Source organism: Leptinotarsa decemlineata, unplaced genomic scaffold (genome assembly GCF_025532065.1).
Source record: "Leptinotarsa decemlineata unplaced genomic scaffold, Ldec_3_MD MMD2_P_RNA_scaffold_5, whole genome shotgun sequence".
NCBI classification, from domain to species: Eukaryota; Metazoa; Arthropoda; class Insecta; order Coleoptera; family Chrysomelidae; genus Leptinotarsa; species Leptinotarsa decemlineata.
The window spans coordinates 8,148,125-8,169,653 of record NW_027412532.1 but is presented as its reverse complement, the minus strand read 5'-3'; the positions used below and the strand labels follow the sequence as shown (position 1 = coordinate 8,169,653).

Below are 21,529 nucleotides of genomic sequence, written 5' to 3'. Positions count from 1 at the left end.
GTTTGTTGTCAAACTAACTTCTCGCAAGTGGGTACGAATTTCATAATATTCACGTATTTTTTAACACACTTTTCCATTTCTGTGTTACAGGGTGAGTCTAGTTTTCGTTGGAATAACCTGTAATTAGGCTTCAATAAGTATAAAAGTTTGTAGTCAGATTGCAGCCTTTCACATATTGAAAAAAGTTTTGGTGAAATATAAAACTGTCAGTTATAAATATTGTAGGAAGAGCAGAAGGGCCACATATTTTCACGATTTTTTTTTGGAAATAACAATTTTAAAACTCGAAATTTTTAATTTAATGTCAAAATTCCGACTAGCAACTCTAAACTACGACTTCAAACTCGAAATTACGACTTTAATCTCAAAATTTCGAGTTTTAAATCGATTTTAAATTGGAAATTATGACATTATTCTCGGAATTTCCAGTTCACAGTCGAAATTTTTACATCAAAATCGAAATTTTCGAGTTTGAAGGCGAAATAACGAGATCTTAAGTCGTAATTTCGACTAAGGTCGATGACATCTGTCGTTTCAAAGACGCCATCTATGGGATCGACAGACAACTTGATCCTCGAATATTAAAGATAAACGAGGCGGTCAGTTGCAAAGCTTCGACATCGATCGCCGCCTACTCGCCCTACTGGCCCTACTCGCTTTTATGATGAATACAGTGTTCGTGTAAGTTTTTCTTTATTGATCTGTTTGTGAAGTGTTTTGAATTTTTTTTACAATCTAACTTAGTTTTACTGTATTCCATTCATAGTAATAAAACTTTCATAAATTAGGTGTACCTATTATGTCAAACTGTAGACTAGGAGTACCTACTCGTCCTACTATGAAATGTGTTAGGTATTTGGTGGGAAGGCCTCATCACCGACATCTATCTACGTACTAATAAACAAACCGTCAACGCACAAATGACAACACGCGTTTTTGTTGATCTAATAATAGTATGAAGATAGATGTTCATTTAAGTTCGTTTATAGTTGATATTTTTTGTGCTAGTTATAATCGGTGAAGGAGCAAGAGGTAAATGTTTTTTTAATAATTATTTTGGTTTGAATCAATATTTATCTCCAACTCAGTACTCTTTTTCAACCTAAATTTAATTTATTCTCTGTTCACTTTCACATAGAATATTATTAACATCGTGACTCAAGAAATTTACTTTACTATCTAGTTCCAGTGTTGCCACTGCTGTTGCAAGTAAACACCTTATAACATATAAATAAACTTATTACAGTAATGAAAATATGAAAAAGAACTTATAGTATATTGGTTCGGGAAACTTCTATTCATTGATTATATTCCAACAGAAAGAAAAAAGTAGTTGCAGAAATTACAGCATAGAGAAATCATAGTTTAGGCCAGACATTAAAACATGATTTGGTAAAAATTTCGTCACCGAATAAAGTTGTCATCGATGTCTATTATCGTACATTATAAGTCATGAAAAATACGAAAATGTAATGTTTTCTAGAAGAATAGCTGTAACAGCTGATCCATGATGTTCATCATAGTATCTCTAATGATTTAGAAGTTTGTTTCTCAACAAATCCAGCGGTCACTATCTGTTAAATCTATCTGTTTTTCCGTTAACCATTTGTCGCCTCCCCTACGAACGACAAACCTCAGAAGTGAATTTTTTTACGAGCTAAGGATTGACGAGGTCGCGCCTTTTGAAGTACGATTCCTGGCAATATCCCTTTTGTACAATATTTAACAGTGTTATGGAATCTTCATCATTCTCGAAGTATTCTCTAAATATTTAATCTAAATGATTAATTAAATTATTACAATTTATTTTTTCATTTACCCTGTGAAGAGCGGTTCTTGCTATTGCAACTTAATCTATGAAATGTTGAAGCTCTTTCACTCGTGAAGAAATTATATCGTTTACAGAAAAGTTTTTTTTTGTTTTCTACGTAGGTACAGTATGAAATTCTACCATAAGCTTATTTTTCGCCAAATTACACGCTATTAGTTTTTCTAAAAATTTTGTAAAACAAGCAAAACTTATAGTTTCGTTTGAAGATATTTTTAAAAACCAAAAGAAATGTGAGATATGACAAAAATATATGATGAATTAGGCGATAGTTGGTGGAAATATTTAACATGTCGATGAGTGTCTTGACTAGAGAAAACACTGTGAGACAGTCGTTTCAAATAAGAATTCTGTGATTTATATGCTTCGTAATCTAAGATGTGTTCTTACCCATAACTACTTGATTATGCAGTACTTTGCTCAGGCAGAATGTACCTTGAGATATGGCATTGTCTTTTGGGCAATGTCACCAAAATTTAATGATGTTTATCGAGTACAACCAGTTGCAAGAATTACTTTAAAGAATTTAAAATCTTAACTCTGCCATGTCTGTTTATTTTTGAAGTATATATATTTGTATAGGTACTGCGATTTAAAAAATTTAAAAACCAACAACATAATGACCTACATGTACTTTTTTCCAAAAAAAAATGTCCTTTCCAATTCTCCATCTATGATTGGCCGAAGATTTTTTAATAAATTACCATTGACTATGAAATCTATTCCTGAACTGAAATTGTTTAAATTAGAAAAGTGTTGGCTTTTTTTCTGTGGGAATCTTCCAAAGAAAGAAAGAAAGCAAACAATTTCAAAATAAAATCTTTACAAAGATTGCATTCTTTATTCAGTAGATTTACACTTTTTTAGGAAAAAAGGAAAATATCCCAAAAATTAATTTCTCTTCATTTAATTATTTTGTTAATGTACTCATAAATTACATTGGTGTACAATAACTACTACAATTCAAATCTAAATCGATTTTGACCCAGATGTGTACTTTAATATTCATCATAAAGTGTGTAAAAGCCAAATAGAATAAATTCATTATTTCGGTTACGGTACATATTTTAACAAAATCCCGAAACACGTCAAATTTAAATTATGATTTGACATACTTCAACGGAAAAATGCTACCCCTACCTTCAACCCCCGTCGAATGGCAGGCACAAACCCTCAATTTTTTAAATGGGAAGTATAGGCTTGTGATATATCGTTTGAAAGGTATCTTCATTCTCTATTCAAAAATGTTATCGCTTTCATGTTTAGTACAACAATCAAGATAAAATGAATTAAAATCATGTGGTTACCGAAATTTGATAAAATACATTCAAAAGTTATTGCAATATACTCAAAACTTATTTTATGTTGAGACATTGAAAATAAGAAAGTATACAAAAATCATAGCAATGTTCTTTTGAGATATATTCTTTTAAAAACTGTAAATAATTTCCGTGGCAACGTTAGTTTGAAACGCCTTAACAACTTGTTTTGTATGTTACAACATTAGTTGTTTAATATTTTAATTTAAGTTTAAAGCTCGCCTATTTCATGAGAAATTTCCTAATCTACCGCCCATATCTCAAGAACAATAAGCAAAATAGAGAAGCAGTTTCGCGAGCTTGGTCATGTGGGGCAAATAAAAAAAGCAGCTACCAACGCAATAAGCTACCAACGCAAATGAGGTGTGATGCTTGAGTTTGAGGAAAACCCACATACATCGAGTAGACAGGCATCCACTACATTCAATGTTAGCCATACATCGATAGTAAACATATTAAAAGAAAATAAAATGCATCCCTACAAAATGATACTTACTCAGGAACTCATGGAAGGCGATTTTGATAGAAACACTTTTTTTGTGAGCAAATGATGGACAGGTTGGATAACAATATCATCCAATTAGAAGACGTTATGATGAGTGTATTTTATCTCTTAGCGGTCATGCTAATCAGCAAAATTGCCGCTACTGGTTAACGGAAAATCCTCAATGGATGAGAGAAGAACACACGCAATACCCTCAGAAGGTTGATGTTTGGGCAGGGATTGTAGGAAACCATATCATTGGTCCGTTTTTCATTGGGGGCAACTAGAATGACGATAATTATTTGGCACTACTTCAAAATGATGTAATTCTAAGTTTGCAAATTTATATCCTGATCCAGAAATCCTTAAGTTCCAGTGAATATAATATAGTTTCAGCAGGATGGAGCACTACCACATTATCAAGTTAATGTCCGGCAATACCACGATACAACATTTCCCAATCGGTGGATAGGGAGGCGAGAATTGATTGAATGACCAGCGCGATCACCTGATCTTTCATCATGAGATTTCTTTTTATAGGGATACGTAAAGAGCAATGTGTACAAAAGTAAACTTTCAGATTTAAATGAATTAAAAGAATGAATAACGCTTGAGATTAGATCGGTCACGCCTGATATGTTAAATAATGTTAGAAGACATTTTTATTTGAGATTAGGATGTTGCCAAGACGTTCGCAGTGAACATTTTGAACATCTATATTGTTAACATCCATATTTCGTTTTCGTATTCTTCATTTCATTACGTTTTGCATTACATTTTAGTTTTTGATAGTATTTCGGTAACCACATGATTTTAATTTATTTTATCTTAATTGTTGCAATAATCTTGAATGCGATAACCTAACCTAACCTAACCTAACCTAACCTATACTTTCCATTTTCAAAATGGGGGGTTGTACCTGTCATTCGAAGGGGGTTGAAGGTAGGGGTGGCATTTTTACGTTGTAGAATGTCAAATTATAATTTACATTTGACGTATTTCGGGATTTTTTTCAAAATATTTACAGTAACTGAAATAATGAATTTATTCCATTTGGCTTTTACACACTGTATATATGTTGAAAACATATGTGATGTTAAATCAGATAAAAATTATTTCGATCATCATTTTATATCACTTCGTGATCAATACGAATTCAATAAATATTATTATCACTATTATTTACAGCTTCAAGCTTCTTGGGCTTGTATACCTACAAAGAAAATCATAATATTAGCACAGTAAATACACTGAAAACTTTACTCTGTAAATCATATTTAACGAATTCATATCTTCTAGATTTGTTATGAATCATTTTCAAGTAAATATAAAAGGTCTTCATAGTTCCGCTTTCTTTTATGTAATCTAATGTCAGATATATATATTCTGTTCACCAAACTGGTTATTCAATTTTGTGCGGAATCTGAGACCAACAAACAGTACAGTGTTTTAAGAAATAGAAAGACTTGGAGAAGTGAGTTGAGATCACAAAATCAATAAGCGAAAGCAACTAAACCAGGTAGGAGGAAAAAATTTACTTTTCATCGTTAAAAGAAATTATAAACTATTTACTAAATCGTTATTGTGACTGACAGTGACATGAAATCTTCAAAATTAGGCCATACAGGGTAAAAAGTATTGAAGTGGAACATCGAAAATTTGTCCTTGACTTGACATTCAAACATTAGCTGAAAACAATAATCGTAATTTGAATATTTAACGCTGGCCAAAAATAGGTTTCAATTTTACCGTTGAAAGTATTTAGGAAAGTATTAGGTTGTTTCAGAGGTTCTGTCCGTTTTAATGTCATGTGTTTTTGTTGCTCCATATGTCAATAAATATTCATTCTACTGTGTCAAGGTATATACTGATCGATAGAGAATTTTGAACTTTAAACATTGATGCTGTTGATTTTTTCCAAATTTTGATTTTTTTCTTCTTCAGCTAATATAATGTTGTCAAGCGATTCTCAACCAATTTTCATCTACGAGTTCAAATTGAACCAAAACGCTGCCCAAACAGTCCGAAAAATTAACCAGGCATTTGGCAATGATAGTGTTAATGAATGCGCTGTTAGACGTTTTTTGGCGAAATCTCGTTCTGGAGATTTTAGCCTCGAAGATGAGCCCCAAAGTGGACGACCTATAGTGATTCAGGACGAGTATTTGAGGACCCATTGGATTTGAATCGCTGGAGATTAAATCCGTTTGAAAAAACGTACTCAAGAAGTTTATTCCACATAAACGCCGTTCTTCAAATGAAATAGTTCTTATACAGTGAAGTTCGAGGTGAACTGAGTTGAACCTCAAAGCGATGAGCAGCCACAGTCCGTCGCGTTTTTTTTATATGTTCCGCTCTTGGAGGAATCAACCGTGGAAGTATCTATAGAAGAGAGAAAAATCCCCCAACCTTTCTACCATGTTCCAATCTACCAAGGTTTTAAGTGATGTTCGCGTCTCCAATCAGGCGGATGGCTCTTTTCTGGATATAATCCAGCAGCTTCAGGGTATGCTAAGGGGCGAAGCTCCATACACGAGAACAATACTCCAAAGAAGGTCTGATCTGAGCTCTATCAAGCATGAAAAGTTGCTGAGGTGTGTACAGTTTTCTGGTTCGAAACAGTGTTCCAAGCTTTTGAGAAGCAGCCTTTGCAATTCCAGTGATATGATTTTGCCAAGACATATTGGTGTCCATTTTAAACCCCTAACAATCTACACTGCAATAATAAGACCTATGTTAACGTACGGAACCATTGCATGGGAACCGAAAGTTCTACAAGCAACGGCTATCCAAAAATTATATCAAATACAGCGACTGGCTTGTTTAAACATCACAGGAGCCATGAGAACACCGGCAATGGAATTAATTACCCCTCTTGACATGTACGTTAAGAAGGTTGCGTTAATGGTCATGTTACGATTCCGCACGGCTGGTGAAACCTCGAAGTAGGAATGGGTCAATTGAGGCTGATCCTATGACGAAAAGCGCTCACTGTACAACTTCTGCTACAGACAACCACTGATGCAATTGAACCCAGGTTTGTGGGTTTTATACAAATAAAACAGAACACACAGTCAGATGCTACAAATGCAATACGCATATATATATAGACGGCTCAAAAACCAAAGAAGTGGAGTGTACTCCAGATCACTAAGCCTAAGGATTGAGTGGGGAATGGGAAAAAATACCAGCGTGGTCCAAACAGAACTGGCTGGTATCTCAATCGTCACTAAAAAATTACCACACATAACAATCTGAAATAACAGCAGACGAGCCCTATAAGCCTTGAACAGACAACGTGTTACCTCAGGGCTAGTACTAGAGTGCCACCAAGATTTCGCCAAAGCCTCGGTAGATAATAACATTATCCTGAGGTGGGTTAAAGGGCACGACAGGAGTAAAGGTAATCGCATTGCCGACTCTTCAGCCAAGGAAGCGGCTGGACTAAAAATTTTAAGACCCAGTGGTACCTACGGCCTGATGATTTCGACAATTTCGGAACTAGCCAAATGTTACACCCATGCTTAATCTCTAAAGAGATGAGATGGAATCAAAGAATGTAGTCTAGTCAGGATCACCTTGGGTGACCCTGGGAAACTGGCGCCGAAGAAATATCTGGCAATGCCCAAGAAAAATCTACGCCTAATAGTGGGATTTCTGACTGGCCACTGTCAACTAAGGAAACACCTCAATAATATGGGGCTAGTGAACACACCTCTATGCAGGACGTGTGAACAGGAAGATGCCATCGTGGACGGGCGCCAAGATCTTCGCCTTGAATAAAGGCAAGAAACCGGCTGCCCATGCAGGAAAGCGCCCTCACTTGAACACCTTCCTATAGGGGAACCCCAGGAAGGTTGAAGAAGCCGCGCAACGACAGTAATGTCGCTGCACCTTCCAAAACCTTCGCGGAGGCCGCCGTGAGATACCTCAAGGTGGCCAAAGAGAGTGTGTGTTCGGCGAGTCTTGGCCTACACCTGCCGATATAAAGAAGCCAGAGACCTGACCACCTTCCTGGAAAGGACAGGATGGATGAAGACCTAGGAGGACAACTCCTTAAGAGGATGTACAATGGGTCACATGTGGCCTAAGTGCTGTGGGTTCACACTCACCCTCCCTACTCTACAAATACAGAACCCCCAACAAGCTCATCGAAGCAGAAAGCAGAATTGTATGTCCTGGCATTATTGTATCGGATTCGGAGAGTGACCCATCACAAACGGATTGTGGGTCGGCAGAAGAACTGGGTGTCAGCTCCCATGCAGTTTGAAACGTATTGGAAAGGCCAATAAGCTCAAAAAGTGGGTTCCCCACGTTTTGAACAATTTACAGAAATGTCATGTTTCGAAGATTGTTCTTCTTTGCTTTTGCGCAACCAAAATGATTTTTTTGGCTCGTATCGTTACATTTGATGAAAAGTGGATTCTTCACGGCAACAGGAAAGGTTCAAGATATTGGTTTGCCGCCGATGACACAGCCGATGTGTGAGAGCTCGCATTGTCGTGGTGAAGAGTGATCCGTCTTCGGTGGTTGGTTTTCCTGATTTCTTGGAAGACAACTGGCAAATAAATGGTTGTGTACCACTCAGAATTGACTGTTTTGTGTTGTTCTAGTGGTACGATTGTGACATGTACCGTTTTTTCGGCTCATACACGTAAATCCACGATTCATCACCTGTCACGATGTCATAGACGTATTTCGAAGCAACGCGATCGTATTTTTTGAGCGTTTCCTTCGACCAATCGACACGAGCCTTTTTTTGAGCGATTGACAAATTGTGTGGGATCCAAAGCGAACAGTTAAATGTTTATGCAGATGTTTTGACAGTCAAATGTTTATGCAATACTGAATGTATATATGCTGGTCCCACTAATGTCTAAGGTTGTTTCAATATCACGATAGGTCACATGACAATCTTGCAATATCAGTTCGCGCACAGCATCAATTGTTTTCGAAACAACGACTGATTTTTGATGACCTTCACGAAATTCGTCTTGGAGTGAACTACGACAACGATTGAATTTCACCATACCATCAAGAAACACTGGTCCTTGATGGAGCTTCATCGCCAAAAATTGAATTAAGTACATCCATGCACTGCTGCTGAATTAATCCACGTCGAAAGTTGTAAAAAATAATGGCACGAAAATGTTCACGATTTAATTCCATTTTTGGGCCGAGATGAATCTTTTAAGTAACTGTAAAAAATACAAAGAGCGCGCGTATGTCACAACGTTCTGAGTACGTATAAGCTCAAAAATGTCCAACTTTACGATATAGCTGTCAGTTGCCAGATTGCAACACTAGGGTTGCCAAATCCCGAAACATAAAAGGCAACCCTCGCAGTAATTCAGGGGTCAGGATTCCTACTTTTCTACTTCATGTATTAGGGATCTAGAAAATGAAAAAGTTTTTCTAAATATTGTGTTAGTGTTTAAGAAGTATTTTCAACAAGTAGAGAACAAAAATCCCCTTGTTCAATTCCTATAAAAACACTTTGCGTTATCATTTTTTATATTCCACTCCACAATTTTTTTGTCCGATTCTTATCATTAGGTAAACTAAATGATTTTTGGACCGTTTATTCAGTGTTCCATGGATCCATTTGATTTTCAGAAATGAGTTTGTGGCAGTACGCGTGTATACTATTGCCAACTGGCACAATTCTTTGGAAAACCAATGCCGCAGCGAAATGTTGGATGAAGTTTTCTGTTTTCACCCTTTGTTGTGTGTCGTCGTGCATGATGATTCCCTTGTGGTTGGTGCGGCCAAAAAATAGCAAGAATGCGTTGTAAGTAACCAAAGTTCATTTATGAAAATTTTGAAAACAAATTTTAGGATTTTCACACAAACTAAATAGTTATAATTAGAAGCACCGTGGTTTTAGGCAATTTGGACAGATTTTCATTTACAAGTTAAAATAAAGTTTCGGGTATAAATGATCTGCATAAAAGTATAGTTTACCACGACTTATGTGCTTAGGAAGATTGTTAACGTAGAGAAAGAATATCACTGGTCCAAAAATACTACCCTGTGGCGTTCTTGTTGTTATGATTTCTTTACGGTTCTATTCAATACCACAGAAATACAACCGCTAATATTCAACAATATATTTCGTTGAAACAGACAATTCAATAAAGCATTTTCGATTTCGTAGTTTTATGTTGCCCACATTCATAGAAGCGTCATCACCATGATTTATTTATACCACCATGTGAACATGTGTAAATCTTGATGGAAAACCATCGTCAGTATTTATATGCAAAAGTGCCAATTCCTTGCAATTTGAAAAATGTATTTTTTCGCAATTTTCACAAATAATTTCGTTACATCTTTTTAAAATGTTATAAAGTACACTTTGACCTATATTTTTCCAAGATTTTATGTTGCATTACAATAATTAGTAATAGACGAAACTCATACTCATCGTACCTACGATACTCTAGCTAATAAAAAACTATTATACTGGAAAAAGCGACATTTATTTGACCTTACGCACTTTGCTGTATACGGTATAGTTCATCAGTTTCAGATAAGATAAAATGTTGCCGAAAATATATTTATTTGGACCAAAACAGGGTGTAGTTGAAAAATAAAGCAATATTTTTTATTACAAAATGAAACTGTTGGAGATAAAATAAATTTATCAGTACTTACAAAAATCTAAGCAGCTACAATCGATAAAAACCATAATCTAGCTTTTTCTTCAGTAGTAAAGAACATATCAACTGAAATTTCTATCCTTTTCAGATGTGGTTTACATAACATTCTATTCTATAATAAGTGATTTGGTCAGTCTAAGCGAACCATTGAAACTATTTCTAAAAAACACGCAGCATATATCCGATTTCAGAGAACACTTTTTGGGGAATGGCCTGCTTGCAAAATACCGAATGGGAATATCTAAAGGGATGTCGAGTTCAACACTCCAACTGACCTCCCTGTAAATTTATTTCAGGAACGAGTCTACAGAGGACCTGGATGTCCAGTTCACGACTCCAATTGTCCTCCCTGTAAATTTAGTTCAGGAGCGAGTCTACAGAGGAGATGGATGTCAAGTTTTCGACTCCAACTGACGTCCCTGTAAATTTATTTCAGGGGCGAGTCTACAGAGGAGATAGATGTCGAGTTTACGACTCCAACTAACCTCCCTGTGAATTTAGTTCAGAAACGAGTCTACAGAGGAGATGGATGTCAAGTTTTCGACTCCAACTGATGTCCCTGTAAATTTATTTCAGGGGCGAATCTACAGAGGAGATGGATGTCGAGTTTACGACTCCAACTGACCTCCCTGTAAATTTATTTCAGGAGCGAGTCTACAGAGGACCTGGATGTCCAGTTCACGACTCCAATTGTCTTCCCTGTAAATTTAGTTCAGGAGCGAGTCTACAGAGGAGATGGATGTCAAGTTTTAGACTCCAACTGACCTTCCTATAAATTTATTTCAGGAGCGAGTCTACAGAGGACCTGGAGGTCGAGTTCACGACTCCAATTGTCCTCCCTGTAAATTTATTTCAGGAGCGAATCTACAAAGGAGATGGATGTCGAGTTTACGACTCCAACTGACCTCCCTGTGAATTTAGTTCAGGAGCGAGTCTACAGAGGAAATGGATGTCGAGTTTACGACTCCAATTGACCTTCCTGTAAATTTAGTTCAGGAGCGAGTCTACAGAGGAGATGGATGTCGAGTTTACGACTCCAACTGACCTCCCTGTAAATTTAGTTCAGGAGCGAGTCTACAGAGGAGATAGATGTCGAGTTTACGACTCCAACTGACCTCCCTGTGAATTTAGTTCAGGAGCGAGTCTACAGAGGAGATGGATGTCGAGTTTACGACTCCAACTGACCTCCCTGTAAATTTATTTCAGGAGCGAGTCTACAGAGGACCTGGATTTCCAGTTCACGACTCCAATTGTCCTCCCTGTAAATTTAGTTCAGGAGCTAGTCTACAGAGGAGATGGATGTCAAGTTTTAGACTCCAACTGACCTCCCTGTGAATTTATTTCAGGAGCAAGTCTACAGAGGAGATTGATGTCGAGTTTACGACTCCAATTGACCTTCCTATAAATTTAGTTCAGGAGCGAGTCTACAGAGGAGATGGATGTCGAGTTTACGACTCCAACTGACTTCCCTATAATTTTGGTTCAGGAGCGAGTCTACAGAGGAGATGGATGTCAAGTTTTAGACTCCAACTGACCTCCCTGTGAATTTATTTCAGGAGCGTGTCTACAGAGGAGATAGATGTCGAGTTTACGACTCCAACTGACCTCCCTGTGAATTTAGTTCAGGAGCGAGTCTACAGAGGAGATGGATGTCGAGTTTGCGACTCCAAACTCGGTAGAGCCGTACTCTAACATCTGACCTGAAAGACCACTCATCATACAAAATAATCGGCTTTGTTAAGGGGTTGGGTTCATTTGGTCGAGTGCCACTCGAGTGCCGCTCACTTTGGACCTAACCTAACCTAACCTATCAGAAGGGACATTTTCACAAATAAATGTTCATAAGTCCGAAACTTGACTAGTTAGGTATACGCATGATATATACAGAAAGAAAGCAAATTTCAACGGCTTTCTGAATTTGTAATAATACACAGGAAGTTCTATTTGAAATAATCAACTTTCAATCACTTTTTCAATCAAACTAAAAAACTGTATTTTCTCACCATCCTGTATTGAAATAACGGAGATTACGCTGAAGTGTGGGAGCCTCCAAGTATCACCTAACTCCAGAGCAAATTTCGGTACCATAGCTTTCCTTTTCTCAAAGATACTAGCATTTTTATACGTCATGATTTCCGAAGAAAAAAAATTAAATTATTTCATATTTCGAAACCGGTAACGGATAAGTATAAGAAAATATCGAAAAAAGTTGTCGTGTAATTGTTTTAGATTGCAAACATGGCATTATTTACAGAGTGTTCCATTTGAAAATTTAAAGTTTCACTATAAATCATATAGATATCACATTTGGTTTGGATCCAATTGTTATATCGATTATTTCATTTGACACATATTTTTAATACTGATGTCTGACGTGATCTATTCGAAACTTTCGGATGTTGTTATCTATTCTTCAAGCAACAGAAAAAAAAGAGACCTTAGTCGATCATATCATTGATAAGTTACAAAATTTGTAAGAAGCGTTCCTTCTATGCAGTAATTTTCATTCTGAAATGAATACATTGACCTTCCTTCTCCAGTTTTTTTACAATTGTTATTAGTTCTATTTGTCATGACATAAAAATCAAAAAATAACCCAGTAGTTTCATCTTTTTTTATTAAAATTGCAAATGTTGACAAATATAACGTTAGGTTGAGATTAAACTATATACTCTATATGCCATATAGTATACTACATACTTTAGGTATAGTATATAATATATACTATTACAGTATATATACTATATATAATACATATACTGTATATAATATATGTACCGTATATACTATATGATATAATCCTTATCAAAATGTTCTCTAAATTTTCTAGATTGCCATCAATGGGTTTTAGAGCCGCCTGTAAAATTTTAGGACTAAAATATACAATTGAGGGAAAGGAAAACATAGTACGAGAAAGTGGTAGTGTCGTTTTGATAAACCACCAAAGCGTTTTAGACCTCATTGGTAAGGCATGAATCCAAAGATGAGAGAAAGGTCCTATATTCATCAGAACGATATTGGTCATTCATTCTGGTTCGATGACTTTTTGTTGCAGTTTTATCACACCTCTGGCCAGTTCTGCCAAAATGCACGGTGATCTCGAAGAAAGAAATGATGTACTACCAACCGTTCGGTTTAGCTTTTTGGTTGTGTGGAGCGATTTTTATCGATCGATCAAAATCCAGTGAAGCTCAAAGTGTCATCAATAAAACTGGGGAGATTATCAGAAAAAGAAAGGTTTGTATGCATAATAAGGCAATCTTACGAGAATGAAATGCTAAAAATTTCGAAAAATGTATTTTGATTTTTCAACTTAATCTCCTATCCAGTTCAATAACCTGTTTGGGCTCAGAACAATTAAGCTTACTCAAATAGACAGATTGCAACTAGAAATTATTGATTCAACTAGTTGTTGCCCTCGTAGAATTTAATTTGTCACATAAAGTTTCTTGAGAGACCATTTTACACTAATAGTTACAATATTTTTCTATTAACCCAAAACTTCAGGTTTCCAACTTGAAAACTGACGAAATTCAATACAATCTTCAAACCTCTATTTTTCCCCTTGGGGTGAAAATTTCTGATTCCCTTTCTTGATGCTCATTTACGCTATACAAAGAACCTATCTACATATTTCAAGTTTGTAGCTTCAGTAACTTCGGCTGTACTTTGATATAAGAGTGTCAGTCAATCAATAGGTACCCACATAGGGTAGGTTCCCACGATAACGCGGGTAAAACAACGGGGAACAGCTAGTATTGTAAGTATAAGTGGCTATTTGGCTACGACTATCGATGTCTAAGGTCAAAAAAATTGAATTTTTCAAATATCTCATTTCCTATGGGTTTTCTGCTATTTGTATTCATTATGAATATGAATTGAAAAATGTGTACATATCTTGAATCACTTTCGAAATACAGGGCAGAAAGCCCCCAGTGTTTAACTATTTTCAGTATCATTTGAGGTCAACCGGTAGTCCCTATAAAAAATACGCCGTATAAAGTCTATAAATTATTGATAAATATATAATTCTTAATAACTTGCATATTTTGTCAACTATTACGTTATGTTTAATATTTATATTCATTAATTGAGTATCTATTCATTTGATAACACTTACCTATTCGTGTAATTGGAAATACTTCAACTACATTTTAATGGGGAATGTTCCTCCTGACAAAAATCAAGTAGTTTACATAAAAGAGCTCTAAAACATCGCATTTTAAACTTATCATTTCAAACTTTTTCTTTAAAAAATTATTTAAATACTTAAAAAAGAGGAATGAAATAATGCATTCAACATTTAAAGGGATTCGTTTCTATTTCACCATTTGGTAACATCGGTTATAGCTAATAAAGGACAATGAATCTGTTACCTGTATGAGACAAACAAAGATGACATATTTCAGAGGCGTGCTGTTCTGGTTACTTATGTTCCGAGTTCCGAGACATTCTGTGATATATGACATTTTGTGCACCTAACTTATCTTCCTCTATATAAATAAATAGCAAAATAGCTGTTGTTTATGTGGCTTGTGAAGGTGGTATTGAACTATAATTTATATTTTGCCTTAATTGTTGATTTATAAACATAATATTTTCCTTTTTTAAAGTAGAATATCTAGGTACGAATAAATTATTTCAGCTTGACATAGGCGCTGTTGCCGATATGTGAATTAGAAACAAATCCCTTTAAAAATTAAAACCCAACATTTGAAACATCAATTTGAATACTTTTCGAAGTGAATTTGAAAAACTCATGAATTAAATTCAACTTTACTTCGTTCGAACTTGCATTTGATGTAAATAACCCAAATTGAGGAACATTCCCCATTCTAATCTTATTTATTCTTATTACTTCCTAACTAAAAAACATTGCATTTTCAATTAATGTTTTCATTGAACTCGAACAACAAAAAATTAGATGAGACGAGTAGCAAATAAAAACATTCGAAACCTCTTACTGGAAGACCTTTTAGCTGATGTTTTCTGGGAAAAATTAAGTTTACTATATACTCTGCTAATATTCCTGAGACAATTATTCACCAAATGGACAAAACCACAACAAAACGGTAACTGTACAGATTTCGACAAAACTCGAGTTGTCAAAATAAGAAACATTTTGAAAACTTTGTGTCGCGGGCGACTGTTTTTGTCAACAATAAAATGTTCCGTCGGCAGGCGGATAGATCAAAGGGTTTAGGTGTTTTGAGTATGTTTTTGTAAACAGAGTTCGTTATGTGAACACGGTTGGCGACAACAACAAGCAACTACCCAATTCACTATTTTGTTTTGGTTTGTGACTTCATGCGACATTATTACTTTATCTACAGTGTTAATATTTGGTAGGGGTAAATTTCAATGATCTCAGGTCTTTATTCATTCCTTGGTCATCATTTATCAAATCTGCCACAATTTCATCTCTTCTGTATTTTTTTAAGAACAAAACACAAGCGTTACAGAACGCTTTGTGCGAAGGTAGCAATTCAAGTTGGATTTGAATCGCTGGAGATTGAATTCATTCGAAAACACTTTCTCAGGAAGTTCATTCCAAATAAACGCAGTTCTACAAATGAAAGACTTCTCAAACAGTGAAGTTCGAGGTGTACTGAGTTGATCTTCAAAACGATGAGTAGCCACAGTCCGTCGCGTATCTCTGATATGTACCGCTTTTGGTGGAATCAAATGTGTCAAGTCACTTGAACACCTCCCGTAAAAGTATCTATGAAAGGGGCACAAATCTCCAACCCTTCTTCAATGTTCCAGACTATCAAGGTGGCAAGTGATGTTTGTGACTCTAATCAGACAGATGGCTCTTTTCTGGATGGAATCCAGCAGCTTCAGGGTATGCTTAAGGGCGGAGCTCCATACATGAGAACAATACTCCAAAGAAGGTCTGATCTGGGCTCTATAAACCTTCGAAGTTGCTGAGGTGTGTACAGTTGTGTGGTTCGGAACAGTGTTCCAATCTTTTGGCAAGCAGCCTTTGCAATTCCAGCGACATGATTGGTGTCCATTTCAGACATACTGGTGTCCATTTCAACCCCCAACAAACTTATCGAAGCAGAAAGCCGAATTGTCTGTTCTGATATTATTTTTGGAAAAAAACGATGCCGATGTCACGTCTAGATTCCCATTAAGCCATATTAATGATCCCTTAAGATGTTAAGAAAACTTTCCAAATATTCAAAGATATGGTTATTCATGGCTTGTCTCCATAATTTTTATATCACTGATAGCAAAGCGACTGGTCTATAGTTATTTAAAAGATTTTTCTTGTCTTTTTGGGAATAGACTGAACGCGAGGAATTCTCCAGCAAGAAGGAAACCCCTCTTTCTTCTAAGACAGGTTGAGAAGTCTGCATAATATTGGTGTGAGTTAATTGGCGCACTTTTCAAGTACGATGAGGGGCACTTCATCAGGACCAGACGCCTTGTTGATATTAGGCTGTTTCAAAATTCGCCTGAAAAGACGTTGTCGTCTTAACGATGATCTCATTCACTATCTTGGTTTTTTTGACTTTCGCTCCTCTCGCTGGAAAGATTCAATTACAGAAAAACCGCAGGCCATTATAAAAATATCGTCTTTCAAAGGCCTGGTGAAAACCGTTCGTGTAGTGGAAACAACAGAAAACATATCATAACAAAACAAGCGACTCAGACTACTTTTTGTCTGTTTGGTGGACCTCGAGTGTCGAGTTTGTTTTCTAAACTGAAGTGTTTTGTTTTTGAAAAGAAAACTAGTCGCAAGCGAGTCTGTTTGGTGGAAATCTGCCTTTACATTTCAGACATTCAGAAGTTTTGATAATGTATTCATTGAAACGTTCCACTATAATTTGGTTGAATTCTCTTGTAAATCTATGTGAGCAATTTGCTGCGTAAACTCGATTTCTCATCATTTAGTCATGAACTTTTCACGAAAACTCTCATTTTCAGTTTGTCTATCATTGATTTTCAGGCTCGAGTACTTATGTTTCCTGAAGGAACTAGAAACACTGGGAAGCGATTGTTACCTTTTAAGAAAGGAGCATTTCACCTGGCTGTAGCCTCGCAGTGTCCCATTCAACCAATTGCAGTGTCAAGATACACGTTTTTGGCACCTAACAAATTTGAGGATGGTAAGATTCCAAGATAGTGAGCACATTCATACATGCATCATTCAGAGAAAATGAATTCTCTGTAGATAACCTCAGCAAAATTATCTAACGAACATCAAAGAATATATTTTTATTGACGTTTCATTTCTATGGAAGCTCAAAAAGGTTACATATTTGATCATCCGAAATTACGACTTTGAAATCCGACATTTTGACTTTAATCTCGGAAAATGTCTACTTTGATTCCAAAATTTTGACTTTAACTTGAAATTTCGACTTTAATCACGAAGTTTTGACTTTGATTTCAAAATTTTGACTTCAGTCTCGTAATTTTGACTTCAATCTCGAAATTTCGACTTTAATCACGAAATTTCTACTTTGATTTCGAAATTTTGACATCAGTGTCGTAATTTAGACTTTAACCTTGAAATTTAGACTTTACCTACGAAATTTCTACTCTATTTTCGAAATTTTGACTTCAATCTCTAAATTTTGACTTCAATTACGAAATTTCGACTTTAATCACGAAATTTCTACTTTGATTTCGAAATTTTGACTTCAATCACGGAATTTTTACTTTGATTTCGAAATGTTGACTTCAGTCTCGAAATTTTGACTTTAATCTCAAAATTTCGACTTTATTCACGAAATTTGTACTTTGATTTCGAAATTTTGATTTCAATCTCGTAATTTTGACTTTAATCACGAAATTTTTACTTTCATTTCGAAATTCTTACTCTGTTTTCGAAATTTTGACTTCAATCTCGAAATTTTGATTTTAATCTCGAAATTTCGACTTTAATCACGACATATCTACTTTGATTTCGAAATTTTGACTTAAGTCTCGTGATTTTTACGTCAATCTGGAAATTTCGACTTTAATTACGAAATTTCTACTCTGTTTTCGAAATTTTGACTTCAATCTCGAAATTTTGACTTTAATCTCAAAATATCAGATATTCTTCCGTATTTATATATTTCAGATACAGCTGACAAAATCTATATGACTCAATAATTGTGAATACCAAATGAACGTGTGTATGTTTTATCGATAGAAACATACTTTCTGCATTATCATTATTAATTAACAACGTTATAATATGACTGGTGTGAGTTTCGGTAAATCTTATCTCTATAATCTAGTAACCAGACAACTAACGATTTACTCGACGATCAGGTGATTTTGAATCGCATATTGATCTTGTTCATCAATAAATACTCGATTAATATTGATTTTGTTTATAAAATATTGAAACACCTTTATCAGAGTTTTTGAAAAAATCACCTTCCAATTGCTAAACCTTGCATTTTCATTAAAACTAAAATGATTCATAACTCACACTTCCCAACCAATCACAATTGACCAGATTCATAACTCAACAGCTCTAGGCCAAACACAGATGAGTAAAATCACAACTTTACAGTCCAAAATATGCTCTCAAATGTCAAACTTAATCGTTGAAGTAGCAGTTCGAGTGAAAATATAGGTATAGTTTCTAACGAAAAAACAATGTGCCGAAAAATTTTATATTTTTCGAAAGTTCAGTTAATAACGAAATAAAAGTTATTAAAAACTGTAGATAATGTACTAATTTGTGTATTGAAACTCTGGCACGCTCAATTTTCAAACTATCAGAAATAAAATAAAATAACAAAAATAGGAAATGTTATTGAATGTTTAGGTTACTTCTTGTAATAGTATTATTTTTATTCGGGATAGCCTTCACAAATAAATCTTAGATTAAAATATTTCCGTTGTTAGTCACAGAAAAAGTATAGTTTTCAACTCGGAGAGATATGACCATTACTTGCTAGAATGATTTAACGGCGCTCGCCTTCGGCTCGAGTCGACAAACTTCATTCTCACGAGTAATAGCATCATTTCTCGCTCGTTGAATAATATACAATTATTTAGTTGAATGGAAAAATGAATTAAAATGAATTTAAAGAAAACACTGTTTCCACCCATGACTCCCGATGATGCTAATTTGTTCAGCAGAACGCGCGACAAGTGTTTTTGATTTATGAAGTGTTTTCATTAGATTATTTTATTATGTATCATGCATTTTATTTCATTATGTATGATACGAACAATTATTTTCAGGTGAAATAAAAATCCGAATTCTACCTGCCATCCCGACAAAAGGTTGCAGCGTTGAAGATATTCCTAGGCTGATCGATGAAGCATACAAGGCTATGTCAGAAAATGTGGAACATTTAGAGTCTCTTGTTACAGACAAAGTGGAGAGGAGAAGTAAACTGTAACGTTGATGTTGAAAACTATGGGTATAGAATATAGTTTATGTAAAATGTGATGTTTTCACTGACTTTTGTGTGAATATTGATATTCTTGTGATTTATATTGTAGGAAACAATTTTATAATATTATATAATAAAAAAAGGAACACTGTCAAACATCTATTTAAAATCTGTCAGACATTATTCATTAAAGTCAAAATCATGCTTTTTCTGATAAAATCAATCAATTTAATCAATCAACATTATTACAGAATTACAACAACAACTAAAATTTATAAAAGCAATAAAGTTATGCATATACACATTATATACATATACATAGACACACACACACACACACACACACACACACACACACATATATATATATATATATATATATATATATATATATATATATATATATATATATATATATATATATACATGTATGTATATATATATATATATATATATATATATATATATATATATATATATATATATATATATACACATATATAAATAATTTTTTATATAATAGTATGAATAGTCAGACAGACTTATTCTGATGTAAGACTATTCACAAATCATATCATACAAATTTAGGACATTTAAACTGAGAAATCAGTAAACAACGAAATGAAATCGGTTTTTCACAAAAATAATATATTTTATTCATCCTAGTTTCTTTCCTGAAACATAAATTATACTAATGATTTTTGGAATTTTAAAATATTTTCAGTTTTTTATGTGATCAGGCAATTCAATGAAAGCAGAAATATATTGTGATTAAATCGTTTTTGTCCATTATAGAGCTTGCAGCATCCAGATGAAACAGATTATGTTGCCTTGTATCATGATCATGTATTTCTGAATGTTTTATAAACATGAGGTTAGATTTAATTTTTTTAATCACTATATAAGCAAATTTTTAGTCTGTCTATTATGAAATGTTCTTCTGAAGAAGATGTGTGTGTTATTGAATTCAGTTGGTTATAGTTGGACTCTCATATGGAAGAAGATACAGTACTTTTAATGCTTTCTTTTAAACAATGGAAATTTTGTTGAAGGTATTTTTACAGCACGATCCCCATATATTTAATAAATATTTAGTCCGGCTAAGAATATGTGAGTCTAAATTTTTTTTGCTGTTTCTGGTTTCAATTTTGGACATATGCATAGTGCTCCAATAATGGCTGATTTTTTTTAATAAGTTTGTCAATATGTATATCCCATTTCAATTTATTGTCACCATGAACACCAAGGTACTTCATTTGCATAGTTTGTTTTATTTGTGTATTCTTTATAACAATATGAAATGTAATATCTTGCTCATTTTTTTAATGAATCGTATTAAATTCAGTTTCATTTGGGTCAACTAGTAGAAATTTTTAGTAAAGCCATTTTTCAAAAAGTTTCAGATCATCATTAATTGTATTTTCTAAAATACTTGGGTTTTCATTCGCAAATAAAAGTATTGCATAATTTGCATACATTGTATGCTTATATGTTAATTTAATTTGGCAAATACTTTGTATGTATAATAGGTACAGAATTGGACCTAAAACTGAGTCTTGAGGAAATCCTTTATTTATTGAATGTCTGCCAAAATTCACTTCAATTGTTTGAGTGCAAATAGTTCTTTTGGTGAAAGTTGGACCAACCATATAATAAAATATAAATAATGTAATGTAAAGAGAGCTTAGAGAGAAAAATCAACAAAGTTGAATTTGGGATGTATTTTCCTCAATATGGAGGTATACTGATTTCCTTCAACCAAATTAAATGCATCAGGATCTTTTGCAATACTCCCCTAGGAGGAAATTCATGTCTCTTATATATCTGAAATCTCGAAATTTGTTTTTGTAACAACTTTCTGTTGATCGCGATATTAAGAG

At 34.5% G+C, this 21,529-nt stretch overlaps 1 protein-coding gene across 3 annotated transcripts; it reads left to right on the top strand.

Moving 5' to 3' along the window:
- The first annotated feature begins 568 nt into the window (after positions 1–568).
- Positions 569–19,805, top strand: LOC111511559 (1-acyl-sn-glycerol-3-phosphate acyltransferase alpha). 3 transcript variants are annotated; one of them, XM_074169461.1, is made up of 6 exons: positions 569–681; positions 9,248–9,422; positions 13,124–13,257; positions 13,349–13,530; positions 17,252–17,411; positions 19,495–19,805. In XM_074169461.1, the coding sequence occupies exons 2-6, from the start codon at positions 9,250–9,252 to the stop codon at positions 19,653–19,655; spliced, it is 810 nt and encodes a 269-aa protein (XP_074025562.1). In that variant the 5' UTR covers positions 569–681; positions 9,248–9,249; the 3' UTR covers positions 19,656–19,805. The 3 variants fall into 3 exon arrangements, with proteins under 3 accessions (XP_074025562.1, XP_074025561.1, XP_074025563.1); XM_074169460.1 differs by lacking the exon at positions 569–681 and adding an exon at positions 877–1,032; XM_074169462.1 differs by lacking the exon at positions 569–681 and adding an exon at positions 5,005–5,150.
- Positions 19,806–21,529: the final 1,724 nt, after the last annotated feature.

Coding starts and splice junctions, on each gene's coding strand:
- LOC111511559 (XM_074169461.1), top strand. CDS start 9,250: ATGAGTTTGTGGCAGTACGCGTGTATACTATTGCCAACTGGCACAATT. Junction 13,531..17,251: donor AGATTATCAGAAAAAGAAAG/GTTTGTATGCAT, acceptor ATTGATTTTCAG/GCTCGAGTACTTATGTTTCC. Junction 17,412..19,494: donor ACCTAACAAATTTGAGGATG/GTAAGATTCCAA, acceptor AATTATTTTCAG/GTGAAATAAAAATCCGAATT.